Source organism: Lonchura striata, chromosome 1 (genome assembly GCF_050655825.1).
Source record: "Lonchura striata isolate lonStrDom1 chromosome 1, ASM5065582v1, whole genome shotgun sequence".
Lineage (NCBI taxonomy): Eukaryota > Metazoa > Chordata > Aves > Passeriformes > Estrildidae > Lonchura > Lonchura striata.
In genome coordinates this window covers 102,419,917-102,443,553 of record NC_140703.1, presented here as the reverse complement: position 1 = coordinate 102,443,553, position 23,637 = coordinate 102,419,917, and the positions used below count along the sequence as shown (strand labels likewise).

The following is a 23,637-nucleotide window of genomic DNA, read 5'->3' as shown; positions in this document are numbered from 1 at the left end:
CAAAGCAAATTCTCTTTTCCTAATGAGTATCCTTTGTTCAACAGAACTGTTAATGAAAATTAGTTATGTGACTCAGAAATGAAACTAAATGGGAAATAAAATGTATTTCAGAGGGAACTGTATGAATCTCGTAAGACTCAGACTGTTGTCACTGCCCAGAAATAAATTCTTTATTGGCTGTCATGGGTAGCAAACAGAACTGAACAAAACATCAGAAGACAATGGATGCATTTTCAGGTTTTAATACTCAAACTGAGCCTTGTCCCAGCCCTGGGCTCCCCCCAAAGCAGACTCTGCTGTTGAGGCTAGAAGGTGGCTGGGGCTCTGCTGTAGCATCTCTGGGTACTGAGCTGCCCCAGTTTTGGCCCCCTCAATACCCAGGTCTTACTCTGGGAGTTCTTGGCTTGTATCTGACTAGAGATTGGGCTAGGGGAAAAATGAAGATGTAAACTAGGTCATGTATGCATTTAAAATGACATTTTTGTTTCTACTTAAAACCTGCTGTTTTCCTTCCAGGAATGCATAAACTCTAGCCAAGTATTTTCTTAACATGAACACAGGCCAAATGTCAGAGATTACACATTCAGCAAAAAGAAATACATTGAGAATGTAGCAGCACAGGATTTTTCTCAGATGCTAACATAAAGACCACACAAATAAAAACAAAAACAGAAGAGATTTCTGTCTCTTAACAGAAATTCATTTGGGTATTTCAGAAACGGTGCTTTTCAGTAAGTTCTCATGCTTTTTTATGTCTGTCCTGGGTAACACTCGTTGCAGCAACCCAGGTAAGTGCAGCTAGGAAGGTGCCTTCTTCCAGTCCAGTTACCTCCCAGTGCAACAATTTTAAAGCACATTTCTATGGCTAATCCATTCCTGGACATCCCAGCCATCACAGAGAAATATTCTGTGTGTATACTGGCCAGGAGAAAGGCATAAGAAGATGATGACAAACATGATACAACAGCAGTAAATGAAGAACAAAAAACAAACAAAAAAAAAGATTACAGTGCCCATAACAGGGATTTGCCACAGTCTTTAACTGAATTTACTTGAAGTGGGTTTTTTTTCTGCCCTTTAAAATGGAAATAAACAAAACAAATACTTCAAAGCACAGATGGTTTTACAATTAAAGAAATGATACCTATAGATCAACATGACCCATGTGGAACTGAAAACAAAACTCAGCACTGCTGAGCATTCATCCAGATCCTCAAATCTCCCCAAACTACAATTATTTCTGAACTAGAATTAGTAGGACAAAAACTAATGCACTGAAATAGGATTATTCTAGTCATGCTAGATATACACAGAAGCATAGAATATCCTGAGTTGGAAAGGACCCATCAGGATAATCAAATCCAACTCCTGGCCCTGCACAGGACACCCCAACAGTCACACCACGTGCCTGAGGGCATTGTCCACGTCCTTCTCAAACTCAGGGCTGGTGCTGTGACTGCTTCCCTGGGGAGCCTGTTCCAGTGCCCAGCCACCCTCTGGATGAAGAACCTTTTCCTGATACCCAACCTAAACCTTTCCTGACATAATTTCAGGTAATTTCCTTGGGTTCTGTCACTGTCACCACAGAGATCATTGCCTGCTCCTCCACTTCCCCTCACAAGAAAGTTGCAGACTGCAAAGACGCCTTCCCTCAGTCTCCTCTTCTCCAGGCTGGACAGATCAAGCCACCTCAGCTTCTCCTCATACAGCTTCACCTCCGGACCCTTCATCATATTTGTAGCCCTCCTTTGAACACTTTCTAATGACTTAATGTCTTTTTTATATTGTGGTACTCAAAACTGCACACAGTTTGTTAACTTCCCCAAAAATAAACCACTTTGTGACTTCCAAATTGACTACAGCAAAAGCAAGATGTTCATTTTCATTCACAGAATTACTTCTTCAAGAATTTACATTATTCTTTCATTTGTGTTCCAAGCGAAATTTAAACCCAAGTTTACTTCTTTCCAGTTTCCTTCCAGTTATATTTGTTATCTGAATTCCAAGAAGATTTGCTGCAGTAGAAAATGTGCACTTGGCTCTGTTTGGGGTTTTATTTTGATGTATAACAAAATCAAAATTAGAGATCCCTCAATGGGAACAAAGATAAGGAATTACTCCTCTGTGTAAGGCAAAAAAAAATGCTTATTCCTATTGAGTTTCAGGGATCAGCACACATAGCAGGACTCTTGAATTCTCTCTACTGTTTGCACAAACAAGTCCCATATAGCAAGAGGTAAAACTCTTTTCTACTCCAAGAACCACATTGGAGAGCCCAGTTAAACATTCCTTGGCACAGCCAAACCTTGGCCTTCTTCTGAAGCATAAGCATGACTGTGTTTAAGCTGGTCCTTGAGTCAGATGATTGGTGTGCAGCACACAAACCATTGGTCTGGTTCAAGGACTGTGCTGAAGCACAGCCATGCTGAGTGACTGCTGCCCTGAACAAACAGCTCCTCTTCCCACTTCCAGGCAAGAGGCACACTCAGGGTAACATGCTGAAAAGCCATTTTTTCAGTTCACCCCAGCTACTAGTCTACATTTTCCTTCTCTCCCCTCAACATGCACCCATGTAATGTAAAAGTAATCACCCCCTTTTTTTTTTTTTTTATTCAGAGCAGCTTCTAATTGATCTCACGCATATGTTAGACCTTAACATCAAAAACGTTTGCTTTCTTTCTCAGTTTAAACATTAAGGGTTTTCTTCCTGCTTCTGAACTACAAAAAAATAAATAGTAATAAAAATCAATTATACTGTAGTTACTGATGAGAGTTGTCTCAACAGCCAGGCTAGTTATAAACAGTCAGTGATGACAGACTACCATATGTTAAGCTTCCCATTACTGTGCCAGAAAACATTATAATCACCTTAATTATAGAAACAGTGATTTTTCCCCTCAGTGGCGATGTAACACAAGCAAGTGCACGAGCAGAACTCCTGTTCTGCAGTGCATTACTGTCTGCAGCAAAGGCCAGCATATGCACACCTTGCCAAGCATTTCTGCAAACAGATCAAGTTGCCAAGCACGCAGCTAATCTGAATGGTCTCAGAAGGAGCAAAGAAAGCAAACTTTACCTTGTGTGTTTTGCTGAAATATTTTGTTCAGATCTAAAGAGGAAGCTCTGGAATGTGATTTTTGTGGCCTTGGAGGTGGAGTAGGGGGCTCTTCTCCCTTTTTCATAGCATCTTCTATTGATGTGCTAGAATAAGACCTAAGGAAAAACATGTTGAGAAAAAGCAGAAAATATTTTATTTCAAAAATTAATTTTAAACAACTAATAGTGAATGTACTTAAAAATACACTGACCAGAAGTCAGGTTCACAGTGGAAATTCCTTGCCCTAATGACTAAGAACTCCCTCTTATAACAATACAGATTTATTTGGCAACAGAGGGACCTAAGCATGTGGAGAAAGGAATGAGTCATGCTTACAGGGCTAGTATTTTTAAGGCTTTTTGTAACACAGCTTGAGGCCTTCTTATGTAACTTTGCCAGCAGGATAATTGTAGCAACTATTTTGAATAAACCAGAGTAAAATTCCCCACATACACCCCTTGGAGTTTCTGTTGCCTTTCCCAACTGCAAGGGTAGTGTTTATACAGGTATAGATTCAACCCACCTCTTGCAAGTACAAATTTTGTATTTTGTGATGTTCTGGCTAGTAGAATAAATTTTTAACTATTAGAATAAATTTTCCATAGGAAATAGTCACGAAATTCCACAAAATCCAGAAAAACTGAATGGCTCCAAAGTGACTACAACTGGTCAAATACATGGCCCAGCATCTCTTTCCAGGTCCTCCCATAGCATATTAATCCCAATGTGGTATGGTAAATTTGTTAAGAATTTTGATTTTGTTGAATAGTATACAATTTTTTCAGCTGTTGCAGTTATGAGTTTAGAAAAATCAAAACCTAGCAAGACCAAGACTCTGTTCAAAATGAGCACTGGCAATGTGAGATGTTAGATTTACTGTAACACGTACTGCATGTCAGGGCAAGACCAAAAGCACATTCAGGTAAAACAGAAATAACTCCCACTAATGACAAATGGATAATATTTTTTTTTGCTGAACAGGTTCCTAATATCCAGTGCCAGCTGTCCAATTAAGAACATATTGAGCAACATCCTGTTACCCTCACTCTCCAGGTCCATTTACGAGCCACTTCACACAACTACTCATAAAAAGCTAATGGAGATTCTCTGTCTCCCTGCTTTACCTCATACAACTTTGCAAGACATCTATGTTTTTCCACTCCATTATGAATTCCATATAAAATCAACACTTTTACACCTCTTAATCCAATATCTTCATTCAAATCCCATTCAAAATTTTATTTAGGGAGAGGTTTATTAGGATTTGATATTCCTGCTCCCCCAGTTTTCTGATCTAGCTCCTCAACTCTTCTCCTACTCAGTCCTTCCTTTGCTTTTTCTAGAACTGCTCTTTTTTTATTTCATAAATAAACAAATTTCTAACCAAACTTATGTATCTCCCCAGCTGGGGTTACATGTCATCATCACAGATTTAATAATTAAAATGCATATCATTTGGATTGTTACAATGAGATGCTACATCCTGTTTCCAAGTCAATAACTCACATCTAGTAAACAGTACACGTACACAGACAGCTTTCCCAGCAGTCCCATAATTTTTCTTAAAGGAGCCTGAATCACTGATTTACTTCATACTCTTGTTCTGGTTCTACTAGAGAAAAGACTTCATTGATTTACTTCTTTCTCTAAAAGGACTGTCAGAGTCCTCCTAACCCTCTGAATTTTTAGGACCCACCAGAGGAGCCACCAACAATTCTATTTGTTCATGATCACCACCAAGTTTACCAGAATTACTTTTCACACCACAATTTCTTTCACTATTCTTATTTATTTTCTCAGTTACTGAATATATTCCAATCTGGTTTTGAAGTCCATTAATACACATTTTTTCCTAACATCCTAATCATTCTTTAAAGAGAAAAATAAATCCCTCTATGGTATTTCATCCCATTTCCAACAAGCACAGCAGATCTGAGTTCAAGGATGTGTTCAAGCATCTTTAGTCTCGACTTCTGCATTGAAGCAGTGACATCCAGTCAAATGTGAGACAGACACATGTGACAGAGTAGTCACATTCAAGTGACTTTTTCTGAGCTTGTTTAAGCATTTAGTGTTCTATGTATTTGTGCACATTTTTTGCGTATTTGCAATTTAGTAACATAGCAAGAAAATTTAAAACTCTGCAGAAACTAAAAAGGTTTGGCCAGCAGCAGAAAAACAGCACACAAGTCAGTTCAGCCTTCCCGAATACAGGTCCTAAGGATTGAGAATTGAGGATTTCAATCCTCAATCACCATGCTTATAGCTGATCCTCTCTTACTAGCAGGCTTTGACAAGACTGTAAGCAGACAGCTTCTGATTATACTCTCATTACCCAAGCAAAAAAATCCCAAGCAGAGCCTTTGAACTAGCACCAAAAGTAAAAGGTTGAAGGTGAATTAACAATATAGCTATACACCAGTAGGTGACAACCAACCCAAGATGTAATCCATCTATATACAATGTTTTCTGGCACAGGTTTCCCTTTTCTTTCAAACATCCAAATTCAGCAGGTGTCACTTCTAGCACACAACAGTGTGCCTGAAGTCCTTCCATCCCACACCAACCAACCACAGCTGAGCACATGAATTTCAATAAAAGAATTCACTCACCCACAGCTGAGAGCTGAGCTACTACTGCTGTTTCTGTAGGAATGTGCAGTGCCTCCCTCCATCTGAAATCACCGTGCAGGTTGCAAGAACACAGAACTGAGGAGGCTCCCTGCAATGGGGTGGTCCCAGCTGTCCTGCCACGACACCCCTGGGGCTGGGCTGGAGGCAGTCACCACCCTGACAAGGCAGCAGGGCTGGGCAGATAGACAGAACTTCCAGCACCTTATGACCAGAGATCATGGGGCTCTAGCACAGTATTTGTGTAGGGTCTATAGCTTACAGATTCCTTCTGGTAAATCTGTCTGATCTGAGCTGTACTTCCTGCACAGCACCAATTAAAAAAAAATCCAACACCAGTTCAGATGCCTTGTATCTAATACCAGAGGAACATTTGCCTTTTCCTGAAACAGGAGTGAAAGCAGTACCTGGATCGTGGTCTGGCTCTGAGTGCATTAGGTTCTTGAGCAGCTGGAATAGAAAAGAAAAAAGCACTGATAAAGCATTGTATTTAAAATAAATATCTTTAGCTTCAGAATCAGTGTCCATTAAACCTGTGAGTGCTGCAAATGTGGATGTGAGAGTATATTAATCTCACATGAGCAATGGGGATTGATTTTCACTTCTCCTTCCGCTTTGTTTTTGTAGTGTGTGATTGTCTTAAGAATTCACAAGCCAACATGTAGTGAGAGCTTCACCTTTTTAATTTGGTTACCAGAACACAGGAAGAGCAATAGAACTGGTACCTCTGAACTACAGTCATGGATGCAGTTGTGATACAGCAATGTAATGAACAACATAAAACATTTTTTTATAAAAAACATCTTGTTCTTAGTCCAAGTATCTATTACTTGTCTGCTTCCAAAAGCACGAAGGTTTACGTGCTTCTGAAATACTATAATTAGTATAAAAGTACATCACCATTAAAAAATACTAACATGTCAAGACTGTTTTGACCTTGGGAATGAAAGGTATTTGAAAAAAGAAAGCTTTTAAGTCTAAATGTTGATCAAACACATTTCCATTAATGTAAAAACGGCTTTCTGTTATTTGAATGAATTCCAAATATCCTGCCACATGCAGGTTTTATGTAATAGGAAAACAGTGCTGAATTATCATTGCTAGGTAATTCCTTGAGGCTGTTCCTTGCTTTATATTGTATTTTCTGTTACTCTCCTTACTAGAATCAGATAATTTTGAGAAAACATATCTGCATGATTGCTTTCAAATTCATCCCACTGAGATATCCTCAAGGTATTACAGCAGCATCAATGATCCCAGTGCACATACAAAGTGAATCCTAGTATTTTTCTCAGTCTACTAATCAAGGTACAACACTCAAGAGAAACAATGTCAGCTGGGGAAAAAAAAGTAATTGTCAGAATTTCTAGCTCCGTTCAGATATATGCCTGCTTTCAAGTCAGACATTTATCACCAGCTACTACAGAGCACTACCTGAGATTACAATGGATCCTCCAAACCACAGAGCAGGAGCTGCCTGTGGCAGCAGCTGGCAAATACTGAGCTTTTAATGGCTTGCACTGTACTACTGCACAGACCATCCATAGGAGGCTTTAGGCTCACAGAAGACAAGTAGCAGCATATGGCACATGTACAGCCACACAACAGCTCTTTGTAAAAGAAACTGCTTTTAGGATCATGCAGAGCTAGCTGGTGTTTTGGATAGAATAAACCCCACTGCAGCTGGCAGTGACCACTTATAAACCAAATTCTAGGAGATTGTCATCACCAAACTGATTCACAGTCATTATAGATTTCTCTGCAACAAACTCTTCCTAGCAACTAAAGAAGGGAGAGGGAATTAATATTAAAATATGCAGTGGTGATAATCCTCCTCCCTTTCTCTGTGTCAAACTCCCAGAGAATACAACTTCAGACACTGCTTCCCTGCAGCCATATGACCCAATTTTCCAATGCTGAAATTGCTGATTATTAAATTACATGCACAATTATTAAATATGCCACTTAGAAATAAGAAGTATAAATCCTTTCCAAGCTAAACCATGTTTAAGAATCTTCAAATTTTCCTTTTCTTATGGAGACTGTAATTCTATTCATACTTCTTTTAGAAAGCCTTTAATATAAAAAACCCATAGGTAAAACTGACATTCAAGCTCTCCAAGGACATCCTGTTGAAGTAAACAGGAAACCACATAAGGAAGAGAGAATTTCTAAATGACTACTAATAAAAAATGATAGCAATAGAATGCTACTGACAAGGATTTTCTTTTTATGTTTTTGAAAAACTAGGAAATTCAAGGCTACAATTACAGAATACCCAGACTTAGCTTTCCTTTCAAAAGAAGCAGTATAATACAAAAAATACTATGAAGCAGGTATTTCATTATTAGGACATACAAATAATTGTGGCAGGATTTCCAAGAAACGTTCAGCTATTTTGGTATGTTCAGTGTGTGCACACTCCATGTCTGAGGAGCAGGTATAAACCTGCTCCTCACATACATGACAAAATGATTCAAGATGATACAGAACTATTTATCCAGTTCACGAGTTTTCCATATTTTTACTGCTATGGTTACATAAGCCTAACTTTCATGAAATGGGTAAGTTAAACCTGTTGAGTAAATAATTTACTTTGATTATGCAAAAGTATGCACAATTCCTGGAGTAGTAGAGCCTGATGAACTGAGCAGCTTGGTCAGCAGTAATTAAGGAGGCTGTGAAGGTTTCTGGTTTGGGTGTTGAGCTGCTCCCACAGCCCACTTGCAAGACAACTTAATTTTAACATTTTGAAGGATGCTGATTTGGTAACTTTTAACTGTAGTCTAACGTCTTACACTCAACAGCTGCCTCCTCGTTTTACAGGCTTAAGATAAGGTGGAAAAATTGTGCTGAAAAAGGTAAAAGGCTAAAGAAAAAAACCCAAAGCATTCCCCATGAGTCAACATCAACAACTTATCTCTTAATGGTCATTTAGGGAGAAATGTACAATTTAAACACTTGAAAATTTGGCCCTCAATCCTTTAAAAGGCTAAGGTCAACAATGATCCTGCACTCAGGAGTCTAAATAAACTGGCCAGATATTCAGAATCCTGAGCTTATAAAATTTTTACTGATTTCATATTTCCAGACCTTCTGATGGCAAAGAAAACTTGCACAGACTATAATTTTTCCTGAGTTTACATAAACAGCCTAAATGAATAACCAAAGAAGAATGTAGAATTTCTCCCACTTCATCCCAAATGAGTTTTCATGCTGGAGGTTAATGATTACAATGACCTTTCAGCATGGTAACTGATTCTGAAACAACCACTCAATTACCGTACTGCATCTATTCAGCTGGATAGATAAACATTTTTATTTTTCACACCAGTTGTAGCACGCAACCTGAGAATGTGCTGGCTCAAATACTTACTGAGCAGCACAGCAGGAGTGGAACCCTGCAGGGACAGGAGCCACAATGATGGAGTGAAATTCTGCCACTGTCCCCCTTGGTATACAAACACAGCAACACTGCTGGAGGAGCGCAGCTGCATGGGGAAGACCTCCCTGACCAGGAGATGAAAGACACAGGGGAAGGAGATGTGCAGATGGCAGTAAGTGTTTTTCCTAAATGTACTATATATATGTTTATATATATTTCCTAAATGTACTATATATGTACAGAATTGCTGAACTGAAATTAAAACTCCCCTGTGCTCCTGGGCAAAGCCAGGGGGAAGGAAAACAGAACAGGAAGTCATGCAACCACCCTCCCCTTTCCCTGAGAGGGATGTGCAAGAGTGTGTGTAGAGGAGAAGCAGCAATCTTTTGAGAATAGAAGCTGAAGATAGCAAATCTGGCAGCTGCCAAGTGTTTGGGAAGAAGCCAGGAAAAAAAGTTTTGGGAAATAAGGCATGCAGCTGTTGAGCAGCCATGAATAAATCGAGCTATAAGACAAAACTGCTGTGACAGACGTGTGGGGTCCATTTTCTTAATCAAGGATATCTTCCTGAGTAAAAACATTCATGCAAAAGAAAGAGAGAGGAAGATTTTAGTTTGACTGGGACCAGGGAGGGCTTACAAACATTCTTACCACTGTAGAAAGAGATTAACAAAGAGGAAGGCAAAGCAGGTCTGATGAACTGAACTGAATGCAGGGGAAGTTTCTGGAGCAAATAAGTACTTTTGACATATGCTGTTCCAAAAATAACATTTTCCAGAATGATAGGAACAAGGAGTGTATGTTGGAGCTGGAGAGAGAAAAATCAGGAGTGATTTCAAAAAAGAAACAAGACCTGAATCAAAAGCTTGTGTCAGTGTCTTAGGTGCCTCAAGGTCTGTGTTTCCAAAGGCTCTCTTTCCTGTAACTCCTTGACACAAAATAGGAAAGCTGAGCTTTCACAAAGAAACAAGCAATTTCAGAATAGTTACAAAACATTACATGGTTATTCTATACTTTAGATGAGTTTTTACCAAGAGGTACAATAGTCATGCTTTTGCATTGTGTTTGTATAGCACAGAAGAACTTCAGAATCTTTAAAAACACTTAAAACATCTTCTACACAGGAAGAATCCATACACTAACAATAAGGGAAAGAAACCTTTTGACAACCTGAAAAGGTAATTAATATTTATCTAACAAATAGTAGTCATTATGAGGTAAAAGCTAATATCAGTAGGGAAGTAGTACAAGAACAAAATGTTCTTTCAAAAAATAACTAAGTTACACTAATTAAGGCCTACTGTGATACAGAAATACTTGATCAAAATTCTCATGCAAGTAACACATGGCAATTTTTTCCTTACCTGCTTTCACAGTCAAGTGCTGAAATTCCTTTGGTATAGTTTTGAGAGTAGTGCTTACTTTAAGAGCTTCAGAAAAAAAAAAAAAAAAAGATAATCACTTTAAGTATGTGTGGGTAAAACCTAGAAATATCAGGTCTGAGAAAGGAACACCTCAACTGGTATTAGACATAACGCCAAGCATACTTGAAAAGTGGCCAAATACCCTCAGAAAACTGAAGTACTCAAACAAGTAATTTCCAAGAGCACAAAAGTCAAGACCAGAAAGAAAGAGCTGTGCTCCAATTCCCAAATAATCTCAAATTTTGAGAATTTGTGGGGTTGAGTGCTTATTCCCCTTCCACACTCCCCTTTGCATCCTTTCTAATGGAGTTTTTCATACACTATAATACACCATAGTGTGTTTTGATGAACTGTAACACTCAGGGTTAAATGACCACTTGGAATGAAATCTCTCCTGCTCTAGGATGAGCCTGCTTTAGCAAGGAGGTTGAACCAGATTTCCCTTCCAACCTTACCAGCTCTATGATCTGCCTTTATCAACCAAAACATGTGGGAAAAGTTTTGCATCTTGTAACCTAGTCTAGTTTACATGATCATCCAAATTTAACTACATTATAACCAAAGTGAAGTTTATTTACTTGGATATTTTGAAAATGCAGGAAAATTTGCTTCTACTGTCCTGAACTGCAGGCTCTTGACTTCTGGGGAGATCCCCTCAGTTAGGAGAGTGATCTGTTCTCATGTTTGTCAGAATAGTAATAAAAGGTAGAACAAAAGTATTTGTTCTTTGTGTCATAAATACAGCATATCTTCAGCCCTGAAGGCGGACTGCATGTCTCAAAACAGGTTCCCATGTGACTTAACATGTCAGCTACAAAAATAAAAGCACAACTTCATCATCTAAACAGGGAAAAAATACTGTCTTAGTAAAAAGTAAATCTTCCCTAAACATTTCAAAGCAATAACCTTCAAGGTTCACGTCCTTCTCTGGTTCACTATACATTTTACAACAAAACAAACCTTGTCAACAAAACACTGATTTCTTGGAATATGCCAACGTGTCAAAATGTTTTACAAACACACGTCAATCCTTTATAAACTTTCTTTGAAGAAGGGACTCTGGGAATCTGTCAAACTCTGTCACACCTGAGTGTGGAAGGTGAATCAGGAATGTGGACTACCTGGTCTCACAGCTCTGATGGAACCTTTTATTTTAGTTCATATATAATCTGCAGCTCTGAGAATCAGGCAACAAAATACCCACAACTGTTTTGTTTCTGCAACAGAGGGACAGCAAGTAAGAATTGGGAAAAGGGAATATAAAAGGGAATGAATAGCTGTGTGATGATCCAGTGCCAATTCTGGAAGCCATAAAAGCTACTGCAGCAAAAAAAGAGAAAGATCACTTCAATTTCACATGATTTGCTGCTGATGGATGTCAAAAGAAATGAATGAATCAATGATTTTTTTCAGTCCAATTTGACTAAAACTTTCATTTTGCAATAAAATACAGGGATTAGTTTTTTCAAACAGAAATAAAAGCTGATTTTGAAGTGTTGGTGTTTCTTGCAAAAATGGAAATTGAAAATTTGTCACAGTGCAATCTTTACTCTTAAAAAATTCCTGATAACAACTAAAATTTTGTTTAAGAAAGAAGCACAACATTAATTGCCTTAGTGCTAGATATATTTTAGGAGGTACATTTTATATCATTCACATATGATAGAACTAATTTTAAAGAAAATCCCTCCATTTGTCTTCAACTCAGCTGCAGTGAGCTGTCTCTTTAAATTTTTAGCAACAAACAGCCAGCTTAGAAATTAAACACACCCAGCAAACATAGGGGCTTACTAAAAACACACATAATTCAATCCCTAATGGAAAAAAGTTATTTATTTGAATACCTTGTTTGTCATCTTTCTTTCCATCTTGTAATAGGGCAGAGTTATCAGGTAGCTCTTCAGCTGATGACTTCTAAAGATAGAAGATTTGTTAATTACACTGATTGTTACAGCTCGTACCTTTCCACAGTCAAATATTTCAGAATACAGATCAACATAAATAACAGGGACATTTGCTCTTGCACCACAATTTCTTTGTTAGATAAAGAAGCATAGAGGACTTATAGAAAGACAATAATACTCTACTTTTCAACGTACAGCAGTTCCACACCAGAAATCAGTTAATGGAGCACTTCAACAGGGAACAACTGAAGGAGGTAAGGACTGTGTAAGGAGACTTCTCCCACCAGAGCCATACTGAACACCTGTGTAAGGACAGATTAAAGCTTCTCCAGCCACCAGGAGAAAAGTCCCTCTAACCAAAACTCCAGCTGTACTGCAGAGCCTGTTGGTTATGCTTTAAAGGCTCCTGGCTGATGTGGCTGAACCTTGAACTACTCTTTCAACATGCAGTCATAGAGACGGGAAAAACAAATTTTATTAGCAAGTCTGTTGGAGGCCCATTCAGGCCTTTGCAAGGCCAGGACCCAGCTCACAGCTTCTCACCTCTGCCCGAGTGAAGTCCCGAGTCTGCTGAGTGCTTGGCAATGGCTCAGAATAAGAATCAAACAGTGCACAGTCACGCAGGGGCTTCAAACAAGCTGCAAGAAAAAAGTAAATAAAAAATCCCAAAACAACAAAAAAATCAACCCAAAGCCAAACACAGACACACCAAGTTAATACATACTTCTTAGAAACCTGTTCTAGCATAATTTGGAAGAATTTTTTTCTTCTCCTAGCCCAGTATCAACTATCTTATAGTTTATATCTTGTTCTCTTAGCAATGTTAAAGAAATGTTACCTTCAGTTGCAATTTTGACTTTTTGAATATTGAAAAGTATAGCAGAATCTACAGTATACTCTAAAATTGAAGGCCAGCAAAAAGCAACGCGCTAAACAGAGTGGATGCTGTAGTATTTACCACCTTCAACTAAACAACATTGAAAGCATGGGAGGAAAAAACAAAAGGAAAAAATCACATCTAACTTCTCTAAGGAATATTCACAACAATCTAATTTCTATCCCACAAGCTCAGGTCATTCTGCTGGTATCACTCTGGGGATTAGCTCCTCTGAGATAAATCTGTTTTATGAGCTGGAAAACATCTTTTTTTAAAGATCAATATATTAAAAGGCAGAACAACCACACGTCTAGTTTTTGGCTAGCATTTATTTTATTTCAATAATTAAGCTCTTGGAAATCTATCTTAATTTACAGTACAGTGGGTTACACACAGGGCAAATAGCTTTTGAGATTTTGCAAATTAGTTTTAATAAAAAGCTTTCAAAAAAAGGTGGTGGGTCAAATTGTCAATGGAGCAGTGCCAGGAGAGCATTTGGACCAGTTGTGCTTGTAGTTTATGGTATAAGCCATAAAACTAGCAAGATTAATGCATTCTTAAATGCTTTTTTGCTCCCAGTAATTTTATTTGACACTTTAACAGCACTCTTATCAGATGCAAATACTTCAATTTAACCAAATTATGCCTCATTCTGAAACTAATACAGCAACCTAATGAAAAACTGTGTTCTTCTTTGGAGCCCTAAGAAGCCAAAAAAAATTTGAAAAAAATGTCTAAATTTCACAGAAATCAAATGATGAAAACGTTAATACACAAGGTTTCTCTTGAAAATTGCTTTCAACATTTTAGTTAATTGTATGAGGAACTTACATTCTTGTCAATGTTTTATTTCAAAAGCAATACAACCAGGCTCTGTGCTTTTCTGTGATTCACAGTTTTACAGTGTGTTGAGATGTTCTGCTTTTCATTAATGCAAGTCTTTCAAAAGAAAGATTTATGAATCCTGACCAGAAAGCAGAATGAGCATGAGATATTTTCAGACCCTCAGATTAACCAGAACTAGTTCATTAGCTGGGGTATTTAAAAGACCCACAAGAAACAATTAGTCCTTTCACCTCTTCCATGTAGATTTGCTTCAAATGCTTCATCTCATGCAACAGCATGAAAAAATAATCATCTAAGAAAAGGGCAGAACTAAGTGCTGAAAGGGACAAAGAGGGAAAAACAGGACTCTCAGGGAACAACTGCAGCTTACCACGCTATTTCTCCCATTGACATAATGATTCCCTGCTACTAGAGATAGTTATTTCCATTGCAGCTTTACCCAAAAAGGTTCAATGTGAAGACACATCATAAAGAAATTGCATGGATGAGTTTACAAGCCAACTTATCATGAGACCAGGCATGAAAGTAGTGAACAAAGTGGGGGTCCTGGAGGGAAAAGGGTAGTTGTAATTATGACAGGGGAAACGTAATCAGAGAGACTAAAAGTGATGAAGATTTGGAAGTTCATGTTTTCCAGGATCTTACTGCTTTGGATATGAATATAATGGATCACAGGGAACATGACTCCATCAGAAATTATTTCACAAATCTGATACGGGGTCAACATTTAATTTTCCTAACTGCAGCTTGATTTGTTCTTTTCCTGCCTTTTAATATATTCAGTGTCATCAAATTTAATGGAGATTTTATTAGGTCTTAAATATTATCCCTTAGCACTGTAATTATCATCTGTGATTAATCCTCCTTGCCCTCAAGAGTCATGCACATTTTTAGATGTAACAGTATATATTTCAACATTCATTTATAATTAAAGAGACATAACTGAAGAGAACAAATGAAAGGGCAGGTCTTTCACTGCACATTGTTACTGAAGTATGTTATATTTTTTGATTAATTCATCCTTGTGCTACACAAATTGTTGTAATCCTCCTGTCATTAATGCAAACTACCCACAGAAGAACCTGTGGATTATATAAGATAAGTTACAAAAAAAAATAACTCTTTGATTTAACCAGCATCTCTCCATGTAAAAAAATACACTAGGATATTCTAATGCAGTCTAGTATCATTTTTAACAAATTTTCAAGAGATAAATACTTTAAGGAACAATCACCAGAAGAATTAAAAGCTGTATCACAGATTCACAGGATGGTTTGGATTGGGAGAGATTTTAAAGATTATCTAGGTTCTAACTTCCCTTACCATGTGTAGGGACACCTTCCACTAGACCAGGTTGGCTCTAGGCCTTATCCAACCTGGCCTTGAAAACTTTCAGGGGTGGAGCACCCACAGCTGCTCTGGGCAACCTGTTCCAGTGACTCACTGCCCTCACAGTAAACAATTTCTTCCTAAAATCTAACATAAACCTGTCCTCTTTCAGTTTAAAGCCATTGCTGGGTTTCCTTTGCTTTACAGGCACTCAGCTACTTCTTTATCTGTCCTGACACCTGAAACACAACAGAGCAAAGGGGCAGATACTAAGAGGCAGGAAACTGTTCTACTTTGCATCCCTATCTCTATGTTTTGATATATTACTTCTTCAGCAGCCACTTCATAAGCACAATTAAAAACACATGCCCTAAGTGCAGCTGGAGAATCATTACACAGCACAGAAGCCCATTCCAGGATGGAAAGTGAACCTGTCATACACACACACTGGATTTCTGAGATGGCTGCAGGGACATGACTTGCCACAGGAGCTTTACCTGCTTGAAGGTACTCGGGCAGCAGTGTCTCTGGCAGTGTCTCAGGCAGCTGGTAACCATTCTTCCTTGCAACCACAAGGTGGAAAGCAGCACAAAACTCCGGGAGTGTCAGCGCCCCATCACAATCCACATCACTCAGCTCCCTGTGGATAAAACAGGCACATGTTTTCCAAGGTGTTACCTCAGGGAAATATATGTGTGCTGTCACAGAGGAGACAAAAAATGCAACTCTGAGAAGGGATGTTTTAACACAAAACAAGCATCTCTGCCATGTACACTTGATCTTGATTTGCACATTTGCCTTGGTGAAGGTGAAGCAAGCTCATTTTCTAAAACTGACTTACCAATTTTTTGTTTTTCAGTAAAGTACATTTCTTTAATACATCATGCCATTGAATATGATGGTATGTGGATATTAGAATGTAAAATACATAGTCTATACTTATAGAATCATAGGGTGGTTTGGGTTAGAAGAGACCTCAAAGACCATTCCAACCAGTTCCATTAGATCATTCCAGATCTAACTCCAACTCCCCTGCCATGGGCAGCGAGCCTTCCACTAGACCAGGTTACCCCATCCAGCCTGGCCAGGAACACTTCCAGGGATGGGAAATCCACAACCTCTCTAGGCAATCTGTTCTAAGGCCTCATGACCCTTATAGTAAAGAAGTCCTTCCTAATATCTAATCTAAACCTGCCCTCCTTTAGCTTACAGCCCTCTCCCCTTGTCCTACCACTACATGCCCTTGAGAAAAGTGCCTCTCCAGTTCTCTTGTGGACCCTGCTAGAAAGGAATACTTTTCTTGAAACTCCGCACAGAGAACAACTTGTGTCAGCAATAGAAATACAATCTGATTTGCTAACATATTAGGTTAATCCATTCTTTTTAAGTAATCTTAAATTTAAATTCCAATATTCACTTCCCCCAGCACTATGTTTCTTCAGTTGTTTTTGTTTTTTTTTTTTTTATTTTCACAACTGACAATCCGCTTTGAAAAGATTCCAGACATATCCTTTGACCCTGACAGATGTTTAGGCTCTTGCAAGCTTTTCTTCTCATCTCTCTTCATAAAAGCATATATAAAAACAAAATCACTATCAGCATTTCTGATCCACATTTAAAACTGTTTGTTCCTCCTGTCAGACATGCAACGATGACAACAAATTACAAAGCACCATGTTGTTGATGGAAATATAATAAAATCCTTGTCAAATTTTATCATGTACAGTTCCATCCACAATTGTTTCGCAATAAGCTCATTAAAAGTAAGAGCACTAGTTCATCAGAAAAGCACTAATGAATTATGTAGTTGTTTAATTAGGCCTCCTCTGACAGAACAGAGACAGAAACATAAAACCAGCAACACATCTAAAACATTCCAGTGGTGCTTGTCCTCTGTGTAATTTAATGAAAAATGCCAGTTCTTTGAGCTAATGATGCTGCTTGCAATACACTTAAGAACAGCTCTCAGCTACGTTGTGGTTCAAACCTTCCCAGTCCTGCTGAGAAGGTAAACATCTCTCCAGAAAACAAGTGTGTCAGGAAAACCAATGACCACCCTGCTGCTGGGGCCTCAAAGTGATTCTGGAGAGAAGAGCAATAATTATATTGAAGACACTTTTAAAATTTAACAAGAACTCTTGAATTAAGCATCTTTTAAAAAAATGTGATTGGCATCCCCAAAAATATTACAGTACTTACCAGATGTGAGAAAGTTCTGGGATGGGCAGCTTCGATTTTGTGAAGAAATTCTTTGCTACAGAACCTGTTGGGAAAGCATGCCTCATCAACCATTGGAAATTAATTCTCCAATTAATTCTCCAAATTCTCCTTTTAGCAGGACTGCCATGCCAGAAGCAGGCAGTTAATTTATGTCCGAGAGATGCTCAGAACTAATCGGATGTTACTATAGATGCTGGACCATTTGTCTCCTGAGTAAATGACGGAGAAAGTCAGACAGAGCTGTTGACATCATTTCTCCATTCCCTCCATATGGGAAAAATAAATAAAGGGAAACCTACTTTAGTACTAGTAACTCTAACCTGCATAACGAGTATGTCACAAATGATTAAATGACAGACACAAATCACCCTATTCACCCACAAGTCATGTGCACAGCAGTAGGGTGCTTTGACATCTGCACTGCTCTCCCAGTGTGCTGCTTCAACCATGACTTTTCCCTGCAATGAAAATTTTACAGAGGCAAAAAAAAAAGAAAATAAAAAAAGAAACTGCAGAAGATTCAGCTAGCACACAGCTCCTGTTCTACTGTAGGCATCCTCACTCACCCTGCCACAGCAGTCCTTCTCATGCTTCTAAGTTAACAAACACACTCCTTCACCATCTCATATGCACAGGATGTCAGAGGTACCCTGGAAGCCCTTCCTGGGTACAGGCTTACAAATTGTAAGGAAACAAAGCACAGACTTCTGGGACAATAATCCTCTTCCCCTTGGGCAGCCACTGAGGAAAGAACCAACACTGAACAACCATTTGTTCTTTAAAGCAAACTGTATGAAGAAGACTTAACTGAGGTGAAGAACTGCTGAAGCAATAATTTCAGTTAGCAGCAGGTCATTTCTTTAAACTTTGGGCTGCATCAAAGCCTCCTAAACCCCAGTGACAGGGCTCATTACAACTGTCTACATATAAAACCTGTGACATATTCCTTGCCAAACCATCTCTCTGTACATGGCAAAGTCTCCTCTCAGAAGCAGCCTGGACCTCCTATTCAGGATGGAAATCTGAGTTTGATCAGGGCCATCTCAGTATGCTCTTAACAATACTTCTATCATGTATGTGCTCTCCAGGATTGTTTTATAATTACCTAGAGGTCAAAACTTCAGTCCCCCGAACCATAAACCCTCAGGCTTGACCTCCCAGGGCAGTTAACTGCATGCTTCACTGTCATCACACGGACACTGCCACAGTTCTGCTGGATAAGGCAGCACAACCCTCAGGAGTTTTTCAACTCAATATACACTGCAGGTGTGATCTACAAATACAGCACATCAAATGCAGAGAGCTCATTTTAATGTTTACCAAATTGTCAACACCTCTCCCTTAGATGTAACTACTTTTCTAAAATCAGGGTATAGGAGAAAATGTAAGGACCCCAATATTGATTTGAATAGTCTGCCTTTAAAAAGAAATCATAATCAACTCCTACAAATGCACCACCAGAGACAAAAATAATTTATTTACTTACACTTTTCACCTCCCATCCTGGTCCCCCTATTCAATGTGCAGAGTGTTTGGTATAATTACCTGAAATGAAGGCGTTGAGGTCGGGCTGCAGGGACCTGAACTGGTTAATGTAGTAATCTCGCTGCTCCTCCGTTATCCTCCAAGGGTCATCTGAGTACTGCGTGCTGCTGTCCTGCTGCTCTCGCTCCACTGAAAGAGACTGAAGGGAGGGGACATTGGCACCAGCCACAGAGAGCACCACAAGGGCACTGGGAACCTCAAGAAACCAGACTCACACTCTTCTATGTAGCACAGACAAATTTTCAGAAGACAAGAAGCAGAAATGGCCACAATGATGACCATCCCACTACTTACCTGTGAAAACTGAGGCTATTATTACGTATCTTTACCCATGCAATTAAAGGAAGCTTTACATGACCAATGGCCAAAGGAAATCTGGCTACTGCTGACCACTAGAAGTCTGAGTCAGATTTTTTACCTCTAGATTCATTTTGGGGGTCCATTTTTTCTACTGTGCATTACAAACCTGAACTGCACACTGTACACCTCAAATGGATGGAACTAGTAAAGGCCCTAAAGCTGCACTTATGCAGCTTTGTGCATGAAAATTTATCTTCACTATCAAACTACATATTTAATCTAGGAATGGTGCTGTAACTATGGAAATATTCCACTTCTGGACCCTGTGCTCACCCCAGTAACTCAGCACTCATTATGCTAAGTCAGGGAGACACATAAACCCCTAGAGGCCTCCTCAAGCTTCTATCACTTCCCAAAGTTTAAGCAAAAATCTACCTTTGGGTAAAGGAATATTCCTTTATTATTATTTATTTGCCCTGTCTTTGCTCTCTGATTAACTTTTTTAAGGGAGGCCTGTACCTTTTGCAGGTTGGATGAAGCTATCTACAAGAGGGCTGCCAGTACAGCTGGTGTATTTGTTAAAATGGAATAAATGAGTGTTCAATATTTAAGCCTGCATAATAACAGCTTTAAAAACAGAGGGCAAGAATGAACAACAATCAGCTGTGAAACCCTTTCTCCGACATACCTGTCTATTTCCCAAGAATCAAAAAAGTTCTGAAATACATCAAAAGATCCCTGAAACAGGCAACATCATAAACCTGCAAATTAATTTTCATTTCAAAGTGCTACACAAATGCACCTAATTTCATTTCAAGTTAGCACAAATTATATGACACTACCTGTAGATCTCTTTTGGAGACTTAGGTGACATTTTTTTGTGGGTGTGAGGTGCTAAGCACTCAGGAAAATGTAGAGTCTCTGAGTCTTACTTATTTAGGAAAATCTCTTGCTTAAGAGAACTTTGCCTTTCCTTAGGGCAAGCTAATTGTTTGCATAATAAATGCACAGCAGGCATACTGGAACAGGAAAGATCTGCTTTTGCAACTAGCAGGAAAATATAAAACCCATTTTCATAAAAACAAACAAATTCCCAGAAACTAATATGTTCTCTTTAAGGTGTAATTTAACCAACTGGGGTGAAAAACCAAAATATGCAGAAGGTTAGCCATAAATACTGTGCATGTGTTACAGATAGCAATCTAAATGAAGAAGGAATCTCTGTGAAATCTCATGTACTTTCAATGAAAATGTTTTACCTTGACTTACCTTTAGCGATAATTAATTTGATTGTTTATTGTAATTTCTCCATCCTATCAGCTTTTTTTCCTCATATATCAAAAAAAGCACACTTCAGTCTCTAGTCTAAAAACACCATGGAGAACACTTTTCACTTTCAAAGTGAGAACTTTCTGCCTTTTTTTAAAATTTCTCTATTGTTTTGTTAGTACTACTAAAGAAAAATATGCAATTCATTACCCTGTTAGGAGTTGAACAGGTGAGTGCAGATTTGGCTCCATAATTCCCAGAAGATGGTCCATCTTGCTGGTGAGTAGAATGTCTGACTTCATAAGGAGCTACAATAGACATTTAAAATTAAATACATAAACGTCAGGATAATAAAAAAATACTGCTAAAGTAAAGGAAACAATTAAATACCACAAGATCAAGAATGTAGCTTGTATCTGAGCATCAAAGTCCATTTGGTCAAGCATCTACCAAGTGAACACAGTATCACAGTATCAAAGTTCATTTTGTCTTATGCAACAAAATTCCAGCCACATACTTGTCTTTCCCATTGCACCATTCTTCTTCAGACATTACTGAGACACTGTCACTTATATATTGCTAGACAAAAGAAATCGCTGTTCATCGTGTTTAAATATACAGTTATACAGCCTGTCCATGCATTTATACATTTTATATACTTACAGCCACATTTAGCACAAGAACTATTTTAAGTAAGAATAAATAATTAATTTGATTTATAAAAAATATGCTTTGACAATGCTATAAAATAGCAAACCATTACTTCTCCATATACTCTTCCTCTCCCTTCCCTAACTTCTGTTGAAAATCAAAATACACAATTCACCATTTTGTGCTATTTAAAGTTAGTGAAGAAAAGTAACAATTTCTTCTGCTTTTGCTAAAATAAGTCACTTGGGCTCCACTGCAGCAAATATAGTAAGCAGTGACACAACAACACATTTAGGAACAATGTTTTAAAAATAGGGCAAGCATGCAAAAAAAAAGGCAAGTCACTTGCAAACCCTTACACAGATGAGAACTGCTGCCAGCCTATTTAAAATTTACCATTACAAACTCTACATTAGATAGTCAGAACCTTAACGAGTCATGATGAAAAAGGAGTCCAAGAAATCTTAAAACTTTTGATCTCAGGAAGGGCTTAAAAACTATGCCTCCAACACCCTTGTCTTCCTAAGGGGTCTTATCCTGTATTGTTATATATTTTTATTTACGTACAAGTCACTGCTAATTTCAGATTAAAAAAAAAACAAACAGGAAAGTGAAAGGTGAGAAAAATTTAGATGCCCTCAGAGGGGAGATTTAAGCATGAAGACTCATGGCTACATGCTTGCTAGCATGAAAATCTTTCAGAACTGTAAAATGTACACAGCCATGGTTGCAGTGAAAAGGGCTATCCCTGAAGACATCCTGCCTAGTTTCAGGGTCAGGTCTACAGCCCAGCCCAGGGCAGGGGCACAAGAACCTCCTCCACATGCACTACACACAGCTGCCCTTTGGAGTGCTCCTCAGGAAACTGGAATGGTCTTAATCTTAAAGGCCAGGAAGAACCAGCAGATCCTCCATTAGGTCTGGCACTTGGTACAGCATGGGTCATAAAATATTAACTGCTCACTGCCATTGAGAATACATTTGGCTGAAGTATCCCCAGTGGAATTAAAATAGGAGTGATTCCTTTTCTGGAAAATAGGAAAAATTGCTTTCTGGAAAATAGTCATTGTTCTGCACCTCTAAGATCTTATTACCTTAGAAATTTGAGCAGTTAAATAATTAATTTTGGAAGATGTTGACAGCTGGACTGGATGCTGCTGTCCCTGGTCACTTTGCATAGCTGCTGAGTCCATGAGAAATTTCACAGAAATTATATTTGCAACCAAATTCAGAAGGAAAAAAACCCCAACACCCAAAATACTCCTGCACAGCACTGACAGATATGGGATAGAGTGCCAGAAAAGAGCAGAGCACTCAACAGGTACATGGTCAGCCAGACCTGACAGACACCCCCTGCCCAGCTCTCTAGAGCACAGGCTCTCTGCCACATGCCTTCTTCACTGGGGCAGAACATGCATTGTACCAGAAAGCAACTGCACTAGTGTGCTTCTTTCAGAATTAATCCCACCTCAGAACAAGCTGCACTTTACCTACACAGCAGGGGAATGCCTGTGACTCAGTACTGGTACAGTTTTCAGGTGGAGGCCACTTTATAGTGTCAAACACATTCTTATCACAGCTGTACTGAAATTCAACATGTTGAATAGCTCTTTTGTCACTTATTTGTAAATAAGGACAAAAGGTGAAGGACTAGCATGCTTCAATCTTCACTCACTACAAACACAATAATGTAAAGCAGGAGGGATAATGGTATACACCAATGCCTCCTATTGCCACCAACTTGGTCACCACATGCTGCAATTGTGAGAGCACAGGTGCTTTGTATTAAGAGGAACCTGTAAGCCATAGTTAAACTGGTTTCTGCCCCTTAGCATCTTATTAAAATCTGAATGTTTTCCCACCTACTCTAATGGCACCAAAATGAGAGACAGAATAACCTATGCAGTGCCTAGTTTTTGTTTGAATTGCTGAAGTTACACTCTGGGACTGCTTCTATACTCTCATCCTATTATTATTTCTGTTACAAAACCACAGATGATATTATCCGTTTCTGCAAAGTATGGTTCACTTCAAATTTGAAAATTAGTATGTGTCTACTGAAATAGGGAGCAGGCTTTTCTTGCCCTCTAATGAACCAAAACCATCATGCAGTCTTGACAATCCTTGCAGGCTCTCTGCCACTGGGGTATATTGCAAACC

The 23,637-nt window shown here is 38.6% G+C and overlaps 1 protein-coding gene across 4 annotated transcripts in view; it reads right to left on the bottom strand.

Annotated features, from left to right (window-relative positions):
- Positions 1–23,637, bottom strand: part of REPS2 (RALBP1 associated Eps domain containing 2) — an 88,023-nt gene that overhangs the window by 26,380 nt on the left and 38,006 nt on the right. For all 4 annotated transcript variants that reach the window (XM_021532330.4, XM_021532331.4, XM_021532332.4 and 1 more), the window contains exons 5-13: positions 21,037–21,134; positions 19,258–19,396; positions 17,692–17,755; positions 15,990–16,132; positions 12,984–13,078; positions 12,381–12,450; positions 10,477–10,542; positions 6,135–6,177; positions 3,077–3,213 (exon numbers count right to left, since the gene is read on the bottom strand). In XM_021532330.4, coding sequence (XP_021388005.1) covers positions 3,077–3,213; positions 6,135–6,177; positions 10,477–10,542; positions 12,381–12,450; positions 12,984–13,078; positions 15,990–16,132; positions 17,692–17,755; positions 19,258–19,396; positions 21,037–21,134 — 855 coding nt within the window. The remainder of the gene's footprint in view (positions 1–3,076; positions 3,214–6,134; positions 6,178–10,476; positions 10,543–12,380; positions 12,451–12,983; positions 13,079–15,989; positions 16,133–17,691; positions 17,756–19,257; positions 19,397–21,036; positions 21,135–23,637) is intronic.